Source organism: Echiichthys vipera (assembly GCF_963691815.1).
Source record: "Echiichthys vipera genome assembly, chromosome: 20".
Lineage (NCBI taxonomy): Eukaryota > Metazoa > Chordata > Actinopteri > Perciformes > Trachinidae > Echiichthys > Echiichthys vipera.
Window position 1 is genome coordinate 9,091,006 of NC_139845.1, and position 16,747 is coordinate 9,107,752.

A 16,747-nucleotide genomic window follows, 5' to 3' on the forward strand; every position below is an offset into this window, starting at 1 on the left:
CACTAGTTTCTGGAAACTGTATTGATTTTGAGTATAAATTGAAGAGCACTGATCTGCGTGATGTCGAGAGGGTAACAGCACAGTCGTTTGTTAAGATTTATTACGCACTGTGTAATTGCTTAGAGGGTGCAGTGATCCATTGTGTTTTATTTTATTTATTTATGGCATGCAAAACTTTTTCTTTTGCGTCATTGATTGCAGAAAGGTGTGAAATGTAATTTCTTTATTTCTTTAATTGAGGATAATTCAGAACAAATGTACTTTGGTGCCAGAATAAAACAGAACAATGCCTCAAAACAGTAACAATCAGAGATGCAAACTGTCATGTATCACTTTGTTTTGATCGGACAAACTAAGAATAAGGAAAAAAAAAAGAAAAGATGTGAACACGATGATGAATAAAATGTCAAAGAATCTGATTTTTCTCTCGTGATTTTGATTGAAACCGCCGTTTTAATGAATTCAAAAATAATTTTGTTCAGTTTTAGCTTCAACATATCAACTATAACTACATTAAACATACTACACCAGACAAATACAGAGAAATTAAGACTTCAAAGCGAGCGTTTAGTCATGAAATAGCCTCAGTATATATGATTTCTCTCTCAAAAGTAATTATAATATAGAATATTTTACTGTAAATCTACAGTAATCTATCTAAAATATAGACAGCACTACTGTGATTTGACAACACAGCATTATTTACAGGAAATGGAGCAGCACCTTATTTGCACTTAAGACAAGTTCTTACTCTGAGCCTCATCATTTAAACTTGCCGGCGGGTTTCATGTTCACGCGGGCAACACAGTCCCGGCATGTCACGTCGACCTCGACATGTCGTGCATTTCTGGGCCAAAATGAAGACTGCTTGTTGTCTTCAAACGGCAAAACGCCACCTAGAACTCGCTAAATTGAATATACATACGCTTCACTTGCAGCAGGCTTTCTTCTTTATGGGCTGAGCACTCAGGATGACTGTTGTGTCTCTCACCCTGTCCTCCTGCTCCATTAGTACTCTGAGTTAAGACAGAGACACAGAGAGACAGACACTGCATGAGCCTATGATGTAACCACACACAGATCAATTTCCTGACAAAAGTTAGCACAAAAAGGGCATCTACTCCTCGGTAATTTCATCATGCATCTGATAACTTCAATGATATTACATTATTCGCCTTGGTCTTACCTGGCCAGGTGTGTCAGGGACTCTGTCACATTCTTGGCAGTGTAGGCACTGACCTCAAAGAACATCACCTTGTTTTCCTACAAAGGATAAGCACAGAAACAGAACAAACAAAAACAGCTCATGTCATTGATTAACAATACAGTGTGGAAGAGAAACACAATTATTCTCCTTTTAACAAACTGAACATGAATTAAACTCACATAAGCCAGTTGCTCGGCTTCTTTGAAGGACACCTCCCTGGTTCCTTCCATGTCCATTTTGTTGCCCAGAAGGAGGACGGGGATCCCTTCTCCTGCTGCTTCCTGAAAAAGAGTAGTCCAATGATTTAGAATAGCCCCTTTTACAGGAGACACATTGTCAGTACGAAGGAAAACCACAGGTCATAAAATCATAAAATTAACTTTGGCTCACTGTCGTGGCTTACTGGGGCACTTCAATAGCACAGAGCTAATATTAATGTTATTAGTAACACTTGTGCTTTTCCTGCTATGACAAGTTAAAATGCCTGCTGTGATAAAGGAATACTGGGAGGACTTCTACAATATAAACCAAGTAAAACAAACTCTTTCAACTGTATACATGAAGAAAACAAGCTATACAGGGGACTTCCTTGGGTCAAAGGCCAGACCTGGACATTGGTGAGCCAGGGTTGCACGGCCTTGAAGCTCTCCTCCACTGTGACGTCGTACATCACCACCACACCGTCTGCCTTGCGAAAGAACTGCTTGGTTATGCTGCGGTACCTGTGACGGCGACAGAGTTCGACTGTCACCACATTGACCTACTGTACACAACTACTAGTATTAAATATCTACGTACCTAAACACTTCTACTGCAATTTTGTACTTAAATATATTTTAATAGTAACAAAGTTGGCCTTTGTACGTATATATTTCAACAAAACATTCTTTTAAAGGTCGCATATTGTAAACAGTATGTCTTTTCTCAGAGCAGACTGGGCTTTTTCAGAAGAGAGGCTTAAAGAGACAGGAACTCAGACAGAGTGTTTCAGACAGAGGGTGAATACAGGTATATTCAGACAGACAGTATGAGGCCGAAGTACAAGTATGAACCTGAAAATGAGCATATTATGCAACCTTTAAATAATATACTAACTGTACACTAGTATGTGTTGCTTTTTAACATTGTTTCAATTATTGCTCTTTATCACTTATTTAGTTTGTACTTATTTTATTTCAATCTGCTGCTAAACTGCACAATGCGTATTGTTGTATATTGTATATACCTACGCTTAACCACAATGTCTGTTGCACTCCGTCACATTTAGTTATTGTTTGATTTATTTTATGTCAGCTTTATTTTGATTCTAGTGTACATCACACACTTATGTAAACTTGAAGTAGTATTGCTAGTTTAGCATACTTATTTTAACGTTAGTATGCTAAAGAAATACTACAGAAATAATGTCATTTAAAGTGGTACATTATTATTAATATTGTTTTAAAGCACCAAAAAGAATGATGTGCTTTAAATGTACTTATTGATGTTTACTGTAAGTATATAAAGTAAGTTGAAAAAGACACACACACACACACACACACACACACACACACACACACACACACACACACACACACACACACACACACACACACACACACACACACACACACACACACACACACACACACACACACACACACACACACACACACACACACTGCTTGTCCTTGTTTTTGTCATTATGTGTGCTGAAAAAATTGCCTGAAATAAATCCTAGTAAAGGCCTAACCAAGGACAGGGGTTGCAAATTAGTCTTGACTAGAAACCCGTATGCATGGCATCTATTTTGTTTTTTATATGAAACAATGTACAATGTATTTGTCCCTGCTCAATAAACTTCTAAACTTAACTGTAGGAACATGGCAGTGCAACATGGCCAGCTCTGTGAAAGTGGACACTGTTGCTGCCTGATCCATACAGGAAACCCGGTTTGTTCCACGCATGTACGTAGATGGTGGAGGTTAGGCAATGACCTTGAATGGTGACGGTCAGGATAGCCCATTGGGTCAGGAATAGGACCTGGAACAAATCAGGTTTCCTGTATGGATCAGGTAGTGACAAGCCCGCTCCCTATGTAGACATGAAGAGCTCATTATGAATATTCCATTTCTGCAAACAGATCCCCCAAATCCTATGGCTTCACTTGTTTTGTATCTAAAAATAACAACTAGAAACTCACCTCTCTTGACCGGCCGTGTCCCAAAGCTGCATGGCTACCTGCATATTGTCCAGGGTTAGTGTCTTCACACTGTAGTCAATACCTGATTAAGACACAACAAAGATCAATATAATATAACCAGGATACATTCATTGTTTCTTAGCAGAAGGTATATTGGGAGCATGATAATATATTTCTGGCCACAGTTCTTTTTTTTTTTTTGTCGGAGAAACAAAGACAAACAAATTGGCCACTAGGGGGTCTGGCGAGTCGTGATACTGACTGTGCCTCATTCCAGAAGAAGAAGGGGCGGGGACAAATGGAGATAACAAGACTCAAGTGAGGATTGGGAAAGATGAAAGCAAGGAGAAAAATTCATCAGAAGTGACATAATCTGCAGTACAATGTGTGCCAGGTCTCTTAGACAGGCAGTGTGACTTCACAAGCCCTTTCATGTGATGCTAAGTCGCCCTGCGGTCTTCTGTGTTAGGATCCGCAAAACACGCGCATGCCGTTAAAAATTTGCTCGAAACAGCCATACGTGCAAAACAATATTATTACAATGTTTCTCTTCTCACCCACAGTAGCAGTTGTGGAGGGGTGGAAATGGCCCTCACAGAAGGAACGCAGCAGTGATGTCTTGCCTACACTCGAGTTGCCCACCAGGACCACTTTAAACAGACGGTCAGGGGCAAACAGTGTTCCTTCTTTTGTTATCTGAAGCAGATTAAACACAGACAAAGGCAGCGAGACAGAGAGAAGAATTAAAGTTCATCTGGTTCATTACCTCTGCAGGTAATAACATCGAAACACATTTAAAGCCCCAGAGCTGTGGACATACTTGCTGGGTCTCCTTCCCGACAGGTTGTCCTCTTGGAGACGTGGTTGTCTTTTTTGCGCGGGAAAAGCGCGATTTCCTTGCCGAAGGTGCTTCTGCCAACACAGGGATGCGACTAGAGGGTGGGTTGTCGGTGAGGTCTACCGCCATGACAACGCTTGTTTCAATGTCACTCTGAGCTTCCTCTTCCTCCTCCTCGTCCACCTCGTCATCCTCCTCACTCAGCTGGTGCAGTAAAAGCTGAGGCCCTCCCAGGAGCAGATGGGGCAGGTGGTCCTCTTCGATGGAGATGACTCGACGGAGGGGCCACCCGTCCGGAGGAGCGTCCAGGGCCTCGTCTTCCACCCCCTTCTTCTTCTCAATTTCCACTTTCTTTGCTCTTTCTCTGCCTTTCGCGGTCACTCGCTTCGAGGTGGCCATCTTGACAGGCGTTTTTTTGGCCTTTGCCTTCGCATCGTGCAGTTTAGATGAAACAGGGTTTGTGTAACCGTTGGCTAAGCCAGAGTTTTTCTTTGCCGCAGAGCGTTGTTGACACGCAGGGGGGCTTACAGGGGTGTTTACAGGGGCGGTGGGGTAGGGGGTGATGCCAGTGGAGTCATCCTCACTAGAGGAAGAGGAAGCAACAAACACGATTTGAAGGTGCTCTATAGGCAGGGCCTCCAGAGATTGGTAAGACCCATCCACCAACAGTGGGGCTCTTTAAAAAACAGAGGAGAAACAGAGGATATACCGGGTCAATTCATTTGACGGAGATGAAAATCTAGAGGCCAAAGCACTCAAATGTTTCTGATTTCAGTCTCATCTAAACAAAAAGGTTCATTCAGTTGATTGTTGTCAGTGTTTAGAATCAGATATCCTCTGTTTTTCCTCCTTTAGTACTTGATTTTCACATCAAACTGACGCAGAAATTCTTCTTGGTCACACAGGAAACACTCTAACAGATCATTTTTGTTAAAAAGAGTCCTTGGAAGATAAATGAATCACCTTTTTGCCGGTTGGCTGGTGTCATCAAATATATTGGCAAGGCCCGCCCTCTGTTTCTGCTTCTTTCTGAGTGAGGTCCGAGGCTTATTTACAGAAAGGGGATACATGTTTGTGTTACAGAGGTGTTTTATCAAGCAGGCGTCGCTATGACAAATGCAATCAGATCAAATGTATACTCACTACACCGCAGCATATGTCTCGCTCGTCTTTTAAATGTTTGTTCATCTCTCTGGAAAGATTAAAAAGTGGAATTAATGAGAAAGACAGAATCTGCTGTGGCTAAGAATTCATTGAAAGGCTTAAAAAGCACCGAAACCTTTAAATTACTTTGCAACCGGATTTGTAAGGTTTTCCAATTTGGAATTAACCAGAAGCCAAAAAGATTAAAACCATATACAACCCAGGTTTGAAATGTGCTCACGGCATGTCCTCATCGTACCTGAGGAGATCGAGCTGCTTCATGAGACTTTGCTTCTCTCTCTGCAGTCCCTCAGTTACTCGGTACATTTCCCTGAACAAGACAGAATGACAAACTCTCAAGACTCACTACAAGTACAAGTGAGTATCCAATAAAACACTCTTAGATGATTGTAACAACAAACACAAACGTGTGTAATAGATGTGTATACCCACATCTCTTTCTCCTGGTGCAGCCGGGCAGCCTGCTCCTGCAGCATAGCCAGCTGTTCCTGGGCCAACACCAGGTCCTGGCTGGTGCTCTCCAGCGCTCGGGACAGCTCGTCGTTGGTCATCTTCAGCTTGACGTTCTCCACGTGGCTCTCCTGCTTCTCGCTGTTCAACTCGTGGCACTGGGATTCTAACTGGAAGAAGAGGGGAATATTCACAGGAACGAAATGCACTAATGCTGGCTGAATGTACTTAAAGTAAATCTACAGTGGAAAGGGAACTGTGCAGCTGCAGTTTAAACCCCTCCCAACAACACTTGTGAACTAGAGGGAAGGATTAATACCATCGACAAACGTATGCATTATGTCTTTGTCAAATGTTTCAGCAGTTTAAATTGACTTTTATTTCCTACCTACTAAATGAAGGAAAAGCATCCCTCTTGTCTCATGTTATCGTGTCTTTTGTCCTTCAGGAGTTGCACCAAGCCAATTCTTAATTAAATACACGGTAATAATTTTCAAGTAATTTTTAAAGGGGAGATATTATGCTAATGTGCAGGTTCATACTTATATTTTGACTTTCTATTAGAACATGTTTACATGCTTTGATGCTGTAAAAAACATACTATTTTCCTCATACTGTGTCTGAATGTACCTGTGGTCACCCTCTGTCTGAAACGCTCTGTTTTAGTGCCTATTTCCTTAAGGCCCCTCCCTAAAAAGCTCTGATTTGTCAGCATTTCCAGGTTTTCAGTATCTGCACTCAGCACTTTTGCTCTCTGCTACATCATTTCAGTCAGGGAGCGACTGTGATGGCACTATAGCGGCACTTTCTACCTATCATAGCTGTGTCACAACTACAGAAGTCCTGACGGCTCGTTTAAAGGCACAGTTTCTGAATAGAAGCATTACTCTGTGGTTTGAGCGTTTGCATACTTTTACAGTAGCGACTCGACTTGCTTTATAAGCAAAAAAAAGACATGGATCTATTTACAATATGAGACCAGTAGGGATGTTGTTCAACATATGCACTCACCCTTTTCTGCTTCTGGAAAAGATGGTCCAGCTCTTTCTCCTTTGCTCCCAGTTGGTGCTCCAGGTCCTGGCTGCGTAACTGGAGATGCTCAGAGTCCTGCATGGTCACAAGAAGAAAAGGTTAAAGGTCAAAGGGAGAGGCTCATTATAAACGTCCCCTTAAGACACATACAAAAAACTGCACAGTGGAGGGGTGGGGGCTTAAAACATCTTGCCAAAACAACCTTTTGTTCTGTTATGTTGTTGTTAAAAGAGCTGTTGCATTGGTTGGTTCTGTTTGTGTTCGAGCTCTTGTACCTTTAGTACCAGCCTGTCTTTCTCGTTTTTAATCTGCGCCTCCATCTCTTCGTATAAATAACGGATCTCACTGTCATGTGTTGCAGCCTTCCTGCACAGAGGGACAGGTGAAACATGACAGGCATTACATTTAAAGCCACGCAGTATGACATAATATAACATTTCTAGGAACAGAACAGCATTGTTGTCTAGGTAGAGCTTAAGGCTGTATCTGTGATTATCCATGTAAATACTTGAGCACACACTCGCAGACACACAGAGACTGAGCTTCATTTTCAAAAGAATGCTATTTACATTCCCTCTGACAAACAGCCAATTAGTAAAGTCTAGAGGACTAACAAGCTGTTAAACAGTACCATGCAGTGGCATGGGAAAACTACCATGTTTCACAAACAGCTTAAATCACACTGATGTTACCTGCGATCAGACGTTATCTTCCAAAATGTTGCGAGTAAATCAATGGAATATATTGAACAAGATACATTACACTTCTTATCACTTTTCATACCAAGTGTTGGATTACAAAAACAGTAGAAGGTGGTCAGACTTCAGAGCGTGCCTCCAGATTAGTGGTCATTTGACATGGATAAAGAGGGTTGTTCTATAAAGAATTACAAGTAAATCCATGCAAACACTCTCTGGGCCCCAGCGTGGGGCAGTCACACACACACACACACAAACACACACTAAAGACAGAACAACATTTACTTTACATGGTAAATAGTACAGTACTTAAACACTTTAAGTGTGGGAAACAATTGAGAAATGTGACCCTTTTAACCCAGGATCCCCACACACTGTTCCAGCAGCAATTAAACACCGCGTTTCTTTAACCCCAGCATTTCCCCATTTGTCGTATTACCTCTGGAGGGCGCTCTCCATCTCTTTCTTCTCCTGGTGGGCCTCTTTGATCTGGTGAGTGACCCTGGCCAGGAACTCCTCAAAATTAGACAGGAGGTGAGGCTCGTCTCTCCTGAGCTGAGTCCAAAGACTGCGCACCTCGCCTGGACTGGAGATTGCAGGGAAAAGAGAAGTCTTGTGTGAAGTACGGATCACAGCAGTCACACAGCATGTTGCCAAACACCAAAAAAGTACAGATTTGCAGTGATTACACTCACTCTTCAAACACATTACTGCCCCCCAGACTTTCCAGCAGCATACAGAAGTGCCCCTCCTCCTCGTCTTCACCTCCTAACAGCTTGGCTTCCCACTGGCTCTGATAAAGGGCCTCCTTGGCCCTAAACACAGGGCCGGGGGACTGATTTTGGTCATCGGTCACAGAGATCCTCCGGCCGTGCAGGAACTGACCTGAGACACACCCACACCGGGTGGCAGCAGCATTTTTAGATCACCTCAGTAGCATCTGGATATTAGCTTTAGCTTGACGATACCGTCATCTTCCCTGATTAGCACTTGGAGAGCTCTTTTCCAAAACGAGATAAAAGCCAAATTTTAATGAGTTTGTCATGCCACTTTGCTGTATACAGAACCTATTCACTACTTCATCAATGTTTCATGCCAAATCGCTATATTTCCTTGTTTACAATGGTCCTCAAGATGCAGTTCCTTTCCAAACCACGGCCAGGGCCAAACCTATTTTTAGCCTAAATGCGATACGTTCTCTCGACCAATCAGAATTCAGTGAGCGTTCTATGCGATCCAACATGGCGGCGCTCTGTAGCGGGAGAGTTTTTTGTTTCGTCCGTCCGTTCAACACGTTCAGACTGAGCCTGAAACCATTTTGACAAGATACATTGAATATTAATCAAATGTGTGAGTCTGGGTAAAAAATGTAATTTTCATGAAAACTATTAAAATGGATTTATAGCGTTTTGGAAAAGAGCTCCTCACTTGTACAGAGGCTTAATGCTTAATGCTAATATTTTAAAGACATTGTAACTTTGGGAAGATAACAACATATAATTCTTGTCAGAAATCAAAAAGTGAATTAATAAGTAATAAAGCGCACATTTGCTTGATTCTAAAGCCTTACTTGGCCTGGTATAACTAGAAGCTTATGGGGCTAATGTTAGCAAACGTTAGCAAACTTTACAACTAACATTACTTACTTGATGTTATGAATCCTGTTACTGTTATACTACATGTTAGCATGTATTATGACTCTGTAATTTTCTCTTTTCAAACACACAACGAATAGCATAACATGTAAATTTGTTTTCACAAAATCTGAGCTGCTTTCTTGACGTTCTACTTGATGCCATTTTTAAATTTATGACAATGTAAACTGTATAAAGGCCTCTGACGGCAGGAGACCTACTGAATCCAGAGGAGAATGCCTCCAGCGTGAGGTAACCAGTGTGGTCTGTATCCAGAGAGTCAAACACGTCCTCCAGCTCCTCTGCAGACAGAGGCAGCTGTCTGTGGAGCCTCTGTCAGGAAAACAGAAACGCACAGGACATTTAAAACGCTGCCGTACGGAGCTTTACTGAACAAGTATTATCAGCAACACATGATCGTTGACTACGGACGTCATTAGGTTAAATTTGAAACCATTTAAAGGTCCCGCATTGTAAAAAAGTGAGATTTCGGTCTTTTTTTTAAATTAAAGCAGGTCAAGGTGCTTTATAAATACTGTGAAAGTATCAAAACACTCAAGCCTCAGAGAAATGCACACAGCCCGTATTCAGAAGCTGTGCCTTTAAACGAGCCGTGGGGACTTCTGTACTGTTGTGATGTCACAAAGTGTTAAAGAGACAGGCTCTAAAACGTAGAGTTTCAGACAGAGGGCGAATACCGGTATATTCAGACAGTATGAGAAATATTGGGTTTTTTTTACATTTAAGAATGTAAACATGTTCTTGTTGAAACCAAAAAATCAAATACGAACCTGAAAATGAGCAGAATATGGGGCCTTTAAAGTACCTTTTATGACACAAGAACTATAGTACCTAGGCAACTACTGTGTGCCTTAAATCTGCCATACGTGGCTCTGATTTACCACAACTCAAGCTAGAGCAGAATTAACAGAGTGGCTGTTTTATGTGTCACTGAACATAGCTTTTCTTGGAAGCCCTCAACACAAACAACAGCCACAAAAGGCCTGATGGCCACTACAGCACTGGCCTAATTAAATGATGGCATAACTTGGACATTGTCAGAGCTTTGAAGAGGCTTGCGTGTTTTGTTCCTGTCAGTAATAGGACGTATTTGTGTGTGTGTGTGTGTGAGAGAGTGAAGCGAACCTATACTCATAAACATTTCCATTAATGGTACTACTCTGCCACTTCCCCGGCTGTGTGAGTGTGTTGAGTGGGTGAAGTGCTTCTTTAACAATAAAATAACATGAAAAAAGAAAAATCTCAGGATCGAGCAAAAACAGCAGCTGTGACACTAAGTGTTTCCTGCTCGCCATTCACTGTCAATACGACAACACGTGACACTAGATTATTACCAGAGGTAAATGTGCGTCCCCTCGACCTACTGTTCTTCTGAGTGGAGGCTTAATGCATTTGTGGAGCATCAATACATTTTAAAGAAAAAAATTGAGACTTTACATGATGAGGGTAACTGGGAAAAAGCAAGAAGGAAGGCTTATGCTTTAAAGGAAATATAAAATTGTGTAGAGATGACATAATTAATTAAAAATTTACTACATTAATTAATGATGAATTAAATGGCAAAACCAGATAATTTATTCAGAAATAATGCATCTAAATATGCATAACTTCTATTGTTTGTGGTTTTATATGATGACATTGAATATATGTGTCTTTAGAGCTGTTGTTTGGACAATGAATGCATTTTTAAGACACTTTGACCTCCAAGAACTTGTGATGGACACACACACACGCACACGTGCAAACGTACACACACACACACACACACGCACACGTGCACACGCACACACACACACACACACACACAGCTTCCCTAACCCTCATATCGGTGCGGGTAATGAAGCCTTTTCCCTCCACATCGCAGGTCTGGAAGAACTCCTTGGTCTTGTCCAGCAGGGCGATTCGACCCCAGTCTGAGCGCCTCCTCCCTGGGTTCAGTCCAAAGCCGTTCACCCTGCTCTCCTCCTCCATGTTTGGGACTCTTTTTCTTTTTCTTTTCTTTTAAGGAACAGCACTATGTGTGAGTAGCTTGTATTTCAGTTGCAGTCAGGCCTCCTCACTGGCCCTGCATCCTGTGCTCTGGGGCTATTAGAGTCGCCATGACGACAGAGACAGGAAGTAGCCTCATAAGATGAGATAGATGATAACTTTGCAGCTTATAAATATCCCCGAAGCAGGTCGCAGGCTCCTGTGAGACGGACAGAAACGGCAAAGACACAGCGGTCAACCTCAATGCCTCTTACTAAGAGGTGACTTTTTGAGAAAACTCGGTTACATAAGTGATCAGAACAATAATGCAACAGTGCCACACTTGTTACAACTGTACAGTACTTCCCTTTTCTGATAAGCCAGGAACAAGCAACTCAAAGGTATGTAAACACAGTGTAAAGGATTATCTTAATACCTCGCCATACAGAACACATGACAGCATAATGCCTGTGAGACTGCAGGAGCCGTTACCAAGAGGCAGAGTCACGACTGAATTCCTCCAACAGTGGTTTCTTGTTCAGTGACAATTTTATGACCCAAACAGAGTTTTGGAAGTACTGCCTAGTTTGTGCTGTTAAAATCTGGTGTGGAAATATGAAAAGCAGATATGTGAACTAGGCGCTTGTGAAGGATTTTATTTGTTAGACATTGGGTTTCAGCTTTGAAGCACGCAAAATGTTTTAAAACTATAAATCAGACATTAAATACATTCAACTCTTCATAGGGCTTTAACACACAAATACATTCTCTTTAGGCGCATGCCTCAAGTGTGTTACCCTCTGCGGCATAACAACAACTGTTATACTCTCCTATGGAGCACAAGAAAAGCTTTGGGCCTTTCTTTACAACAAACTTGTTGCAAATTCTTTCTGCTCTCCACTTTTCTAGCCTTTACTAGATCCACGGATTGAACATACTTTGCAGTAAACCACAAAATCTTGAAATAAACCAGGAACAGAAGGAAAAGCTCTTACCTTTTTACAAATAAGCATAATAAAAGTGAAGCCTTTCTTACGCTCTCAGTGTCAACAGAGCGGCGGGCGCGCTCTGTGTTTATAAAGTCTTGCCTCACTGATGAACGTCAGAGAAGTCATTCTGCAACCATGTGATGTCATGAGGAAGCGGCCAGAGGCTTTTCAACCTGCGTCCACACACTGCTCCCACAATGAGAGAGAGAGAGAGAGGGTTGCAGGGGAAAACTCTCTTAAAGCGGGCTTCATATGTTTATATGGCCTGCAACTATGGCAACAGCAGACTTAAGCCCACCAATATCTTAAATGTTGTTATTTACAGGGGTTTTATGACAAAAAGTGGTTGCTTGGCATTGCCAAAGTGGGTTAATGACAGCAAAACTAGTTGATTGTTGCTAAATTGCTTACGGGTGAATGCTATTTTGGGATGTCATGGTAATTACAGGCTTCCTACACTTTTTACCAAGTCAAATTCAAACACTTTAAGCATTTAAAGGTGCATTTTCAAACTTCCCCTGCACCTTACAGCTCAGTTAAATTATATATTTATATACAGTATATAGGAATCCTGTAATAAGCTACAACTGGAGTGTTGGTCATTTGAAATGAACAGCCCTTTACAGGAAGCTAAAACATTTATTGATATAAAAATAGCCAACATGAGCATGTTCTCCCATCTCAGCATGTCCTCCAGCGCCATCTTGTGGTCTGAGATCAAAATGAGCCCCAGAATTTGTTTTGCAGGGGTGAAATACTGAAAAATAAAACTTAAAAAGGTATTGTTTTTTTGCGTGAAAAGCACAATCCTGATTATCCCCAGGTTATCCTTTAAAAATGTTTTTAATACCACAAGGTCCGCTCTTTTCCCATTGGTTCTCCAGTATCAGCTGTGACCGGGGAGTCATTTCTGAGTTCCTTTGGTGATCTTTTGAAGCAAATACTCCATTTGGAGGTTCAGATTGGGCTGTCCTTTCTTGGTCTTTTTGCTCAGCATTTGAAACGTCTCGACCTTTTTCTGTTTGTACTTCTGGATGGCTTCTTCTCTCTGCTGTCTGTCACGCAGGTACTCCTGGGATTACACCAAAACACAAACGCCAGAGAACACGTCAGTAGAAAGTCAGACTGCAATTGGACTTAAAGTCACGAAAAAAACTTTATTTTGTTTCTTTTTTTTTCATGGGTAATAGTGAACAAACATAAATAAGAGAAACACTTCACCTCTTTCTTCTTTTTCTGTTTTTCTGCCATTGTCTCAAATTCCTCTTTTGTCTTCTGGTAGGAGGTCTTCTTCAGCATCTTTTTCCTCATGCGGTTGCTCATTGGAAGACTGGAATAGAACAAAATAAAATGCTTGAAAATACTTGAAAATGAAATTAGAAGACAAATGATGAAACCAAACTGACAGATTTCTGTGTGTAGATTGCAAACATTTACAGTGCTCTTATGACACCTTAATAACTCAGTAGATGATATCAAAAATGCATTGTTGTCAAACTCAAATTTCAAATGGCACAAGCATTTAAAGTCAATTGAAATAAGTTCAAACTGAGTCACACAGCTCATCTCCCATGTGCAATTCTTAGGGTAAGGGGCATTTGATCAGCTTTAGCATCATTTTAGGTAGTAATTGACCTTCTTTATTTCTTTATACACTCATTATGTCTTAGCTGCCAGTGCAGACGTCTTTTCACCTGTCTTTCTCTGAGGCAGCTGCTGTTGTTGTTTCAGGGTTCCCAGTGACAGGATCCGTCTGCTCAGATCCACCAGGAGCCTCTGGATCTGGATCAGGATCAGCAGATTCCACAGCAGCAGCATCATCATCATCATCATCATTGTTACCGGTCTCTTGTCCCTTGTCCTGCCTTTTTATTCTCAGCTTACTCCTGTTCATCCTATTGGTCCAGGCCTCGTTCTTCAGTTTCTCTGCCTCGGCCATGTATAGATGCCTCAGGTGTTCTGGGTACTCGTCCTTGTACAGCACTTTGGACTCAGGGTTCCTTTTCTTCTCCCTCCGCAGCAGCTTGTTGTACTCATGTTGGACTTTTTGCTTCCTCTTTAAAGCAAACCCCTGACCTGGGAACAGAAGACAAAGGTATATCATGAACTAGCTCTATGTGCCTCCACAGGCTCTCAGATAACCACAAGAGCCATAACCCTTCCCAAAAGAAAATTAAATATGAAGCTTTTTTTTTTTTTTTAAAAGGTACGCTCCCAAATTATAGAATTCATTACCCAAAAACATCAGAGGCAGGCTCAGCCAGAACCTTTAAAAAAACATATTTTTAACCTAGCCTCTTTTTTTTAAACACCGTACCGCTCCATGTCTTAAACACCTCATTACTCAATTTTTAAGATATTATATTCCTTTATGGCATTTTTGAAATTACCTTTTTTTTTTTAATTCTATTTTGGTGTTTTATTGTACGATTGGTTAAATATTTTCTTTCTACTTTTACCATTAGTTGCTCATCACTTCAGCTCCTTTATTTTTTAAATCTTTAATTGTGTGTACTTCTCTCTTATTTGTTATTTTATTCTTCAATATTGTAAGTGCTGTTCTGCTTGTGTGCCACCTACTGATCTGAGCATGTTTCATGTTTTTTTCTCTTCACACTGTGTATCATGGAGCCTTTAAGGTTCATCACTGGTTTTAAAGCCCTAACTCATCACTGTACACTGTGTGAACGGGTTGGATGGTGCTCCTTAACAACACGCAGACTGAGGGGAAACTGAATGACCTGGAGGCAGAAACATCTGGCTGTAGATGTTTTGCCTGAGGATTGAATTATTGTGACTGTCGTTGAAATGTTTGCTTATTTGGATGCTATGTGTTTTAATGTTTACATCCACCCTGTGTTTGTGTGTATGTAGGACTCTGCTGCTGCCCGTCTTGGCCAGGACACTCTTGTAAAATAGATTTTTTAATCTTAATAAGTCTTTTACTGGTTAAATAAAAAATGCTCCTAACGGTTGTCTTTTAATTTTATGCATTTTTTTGTATGAAAGGTGCACTATAAATTTATAGTATAATTATTATTATTTAGATGATACATGATACAAATAAAGGGTTGCTTGGTGGACTATTATATGCCGAATTTATTAGAAGACCAGTACTTGCATGCATTAATGCATTAAAAAGAGACTTAAACTAGGATCTGAGTTTGTCGCGTAGAAAAACAAGATTAAAGTGAGAGATTTCTTGGTTGAGTTTGGCTTTGCTTACCTAAAAGGTTGTATAGATGTGTGAATATGCTTTATCCCTGTCGGTTTCTTTAAATGCAGCTGAGTGAATTAACCAAACTATTAACAACAACTATTTAACTACTGTTCATTACTGTTTCAGCAGAGCAGCTAGCTGTGTTTACCCCAAACTTCACGTTACCTTCTTTCACACTGCCTTCGTATACTTTTTGCTCGGGGGTCCATTTCTTCTTCTTCTTCACACCCTGTGGGTTATTGTTCCTTTTCTTCCAGTCGCCATCTTTGGCGGCGAACTTCTTATTCTTCATTTTCGGATCCGTCGGTGCCATTTCGGTTAAATGTTGGAAGTGAAAAGTTTACAACACTCATGCGGGGTTCAGGCTGCGTGCCATTTCCTTACGGGCGCGATGTGATGACGCGTACAAGCCAGACGTGGTTAATCAATCACGAAGCATCCAATTTTCAGGTACATGGTAGCTGTACATAATCAGAAATACTATAATAATCGTATATAATAATCGTGTTTTTGTTTCAAACTCCAGCTACACAAACAACATTTTTAACAACAACAATATTATACAGATAACATATCTGTACAAGCGACATATTTGTGCAAAGAACAGATTTATACTCTTTTTATACTTTATTGTCATGATATCTTGTCATAGTTTACATTACCCATTTTATATAAACTATGTAAGGATGACAACGTTTTTTTGTATACATTTTCATACACACACCCAGTGATTGCCTTATTGATGCAAGTTAAAAATAGGTAAAAACAATATTTAGCGTACAGGTTTAGGTTATTACAGTATTTTGTAGTAATCCATACATACAGCATTGAATTCATACAAAAGCATTGTTCTTTGAAAGTCTGGCTACTATTATTACATAAACCCAAACGTTTTTTCCACCTAAGTCTATGCAGCTTCTGAGCAGTGTTGTAAACACACACGCAAAAAAAGAAAAAGAAAATGAATACATAAAAGCAAACAGAAACAAGAAAAACAAAAGAAAACAAGAAAAAAAGAAAAAACTTCTTGTATTTTGACTGATTTTTATTTCGTTTCATTTCAGTTTTTAGTATTGTCATAATGTTAAGTTTAGTTTGTCTAGTAATTTATTTATTTTTATTTTCTTTATCTTTTAATGATGTAATTCACTTGGTTAGTTATATTGTGTATAACTTGTGATATCTTGAATATGATGAATGCCTTTTTGACTGTGTAATTGAACAAATTATTTCTGGGGAGATTAATTGACCACCAGGAAATTTTTGAATTAATATTTTACTAATTATTATTACATATTCCTTATATTAATCTTCAAAGCAGCCTATAAGATTATCTAAATGTGC

At 40.4% G+C, this 16,747-nt stretch overlaps 2 protein-coding genes across 2 annotated transcripts; both read right to left on the reverse strand.

Annotated features, from left to right (window-relative positions):
* Positions 1–844: 844 nt before the first annotated feature.
* On the reverse strand, positions 845–11,197 carry cracr2ab (calcium release activated channel regulator 2Ab; the record flags this gene model as incomplete). The annotated part of the gene is made up of 17 exons (XM_083935570.1): positions 845–1,016; positions 1,187–1,263; positions 1,387–1,488; positions 1,815–1,929; positions 3,390–3,471; positions 3,947–4,085; positions 4,210–4,903; positions 5,191–5,273; positions 5,371–5,419; positions 5,630–5,701; positions 5,824–6,011; positions 6,853–6,948; positions 7,149–7,239; positions 8,011–8,157; positions 8,267–8,456; positions 9,427–9,538; positions 11,045–11,197. The coding sequence occupies 17 exons, from the start codon at positions 11,195–11,197 to the stop codon at positions 929–931; spliced, it is 2,478 nt and encodes an 825-aa protein (XP_083791696.1). The 3' UTR covers positions 845–928.
* Positions 11,198–12,787: 1,590 nt separating this feature from the next.
* Positions 12,788–15,777, reverse strand: ccdc59 (coiled-coil domain containing 59). Its single transcript, XM_083934934.1, has 4 exons — positions 15,569–15,777; positions 13,878–14,259; positions 13,405–13,513; positions 12,788–13,255 (listed from the first exon to the last, which is right to left on the reverse strand). Exons 1-4 carry the CDS (start codon positions 15,714–15,716, stop codon positions 13,088–13,090), a joined length of 807 nt encoding a protein of 268 aa, XP_083791060.1. The 5' UTR covers positions 15,717–15,777; the 3' UTR covers positions 12,788–13,087.
* Between the last annotated feature and the right edge of the window lie 970 nt (positions 15,778–16,747).

What these genes read in the sequence shown, in the direction of transcription:
- ccdc59 (XM_083934934.1), bottom strand. Translation starts at nt 15,716, where the DNA reads ATGGCACCGACGGATCCGAAAATGAAGAATAAGAAGTTCGCCGCCAAA. An exon ending in GCTGCCTCAGAGAAAGACAG is followed by an intron (nt 13,514 to 13,877) that starts GTGAAAAGACGT and finishes GTTCTATTCCAG; the next exon opens with TCTTCCAATGAGCAACCGCA. An exon ending in AACAGAAAAAGAAGAAAGAG is followed by an intron (nt 13,256 to 13,404) that starts GTGAAGTGTTTC and finishes GTGTAATCCCAG; the next exon opens with GAGTACCTGCGTGACAGACA.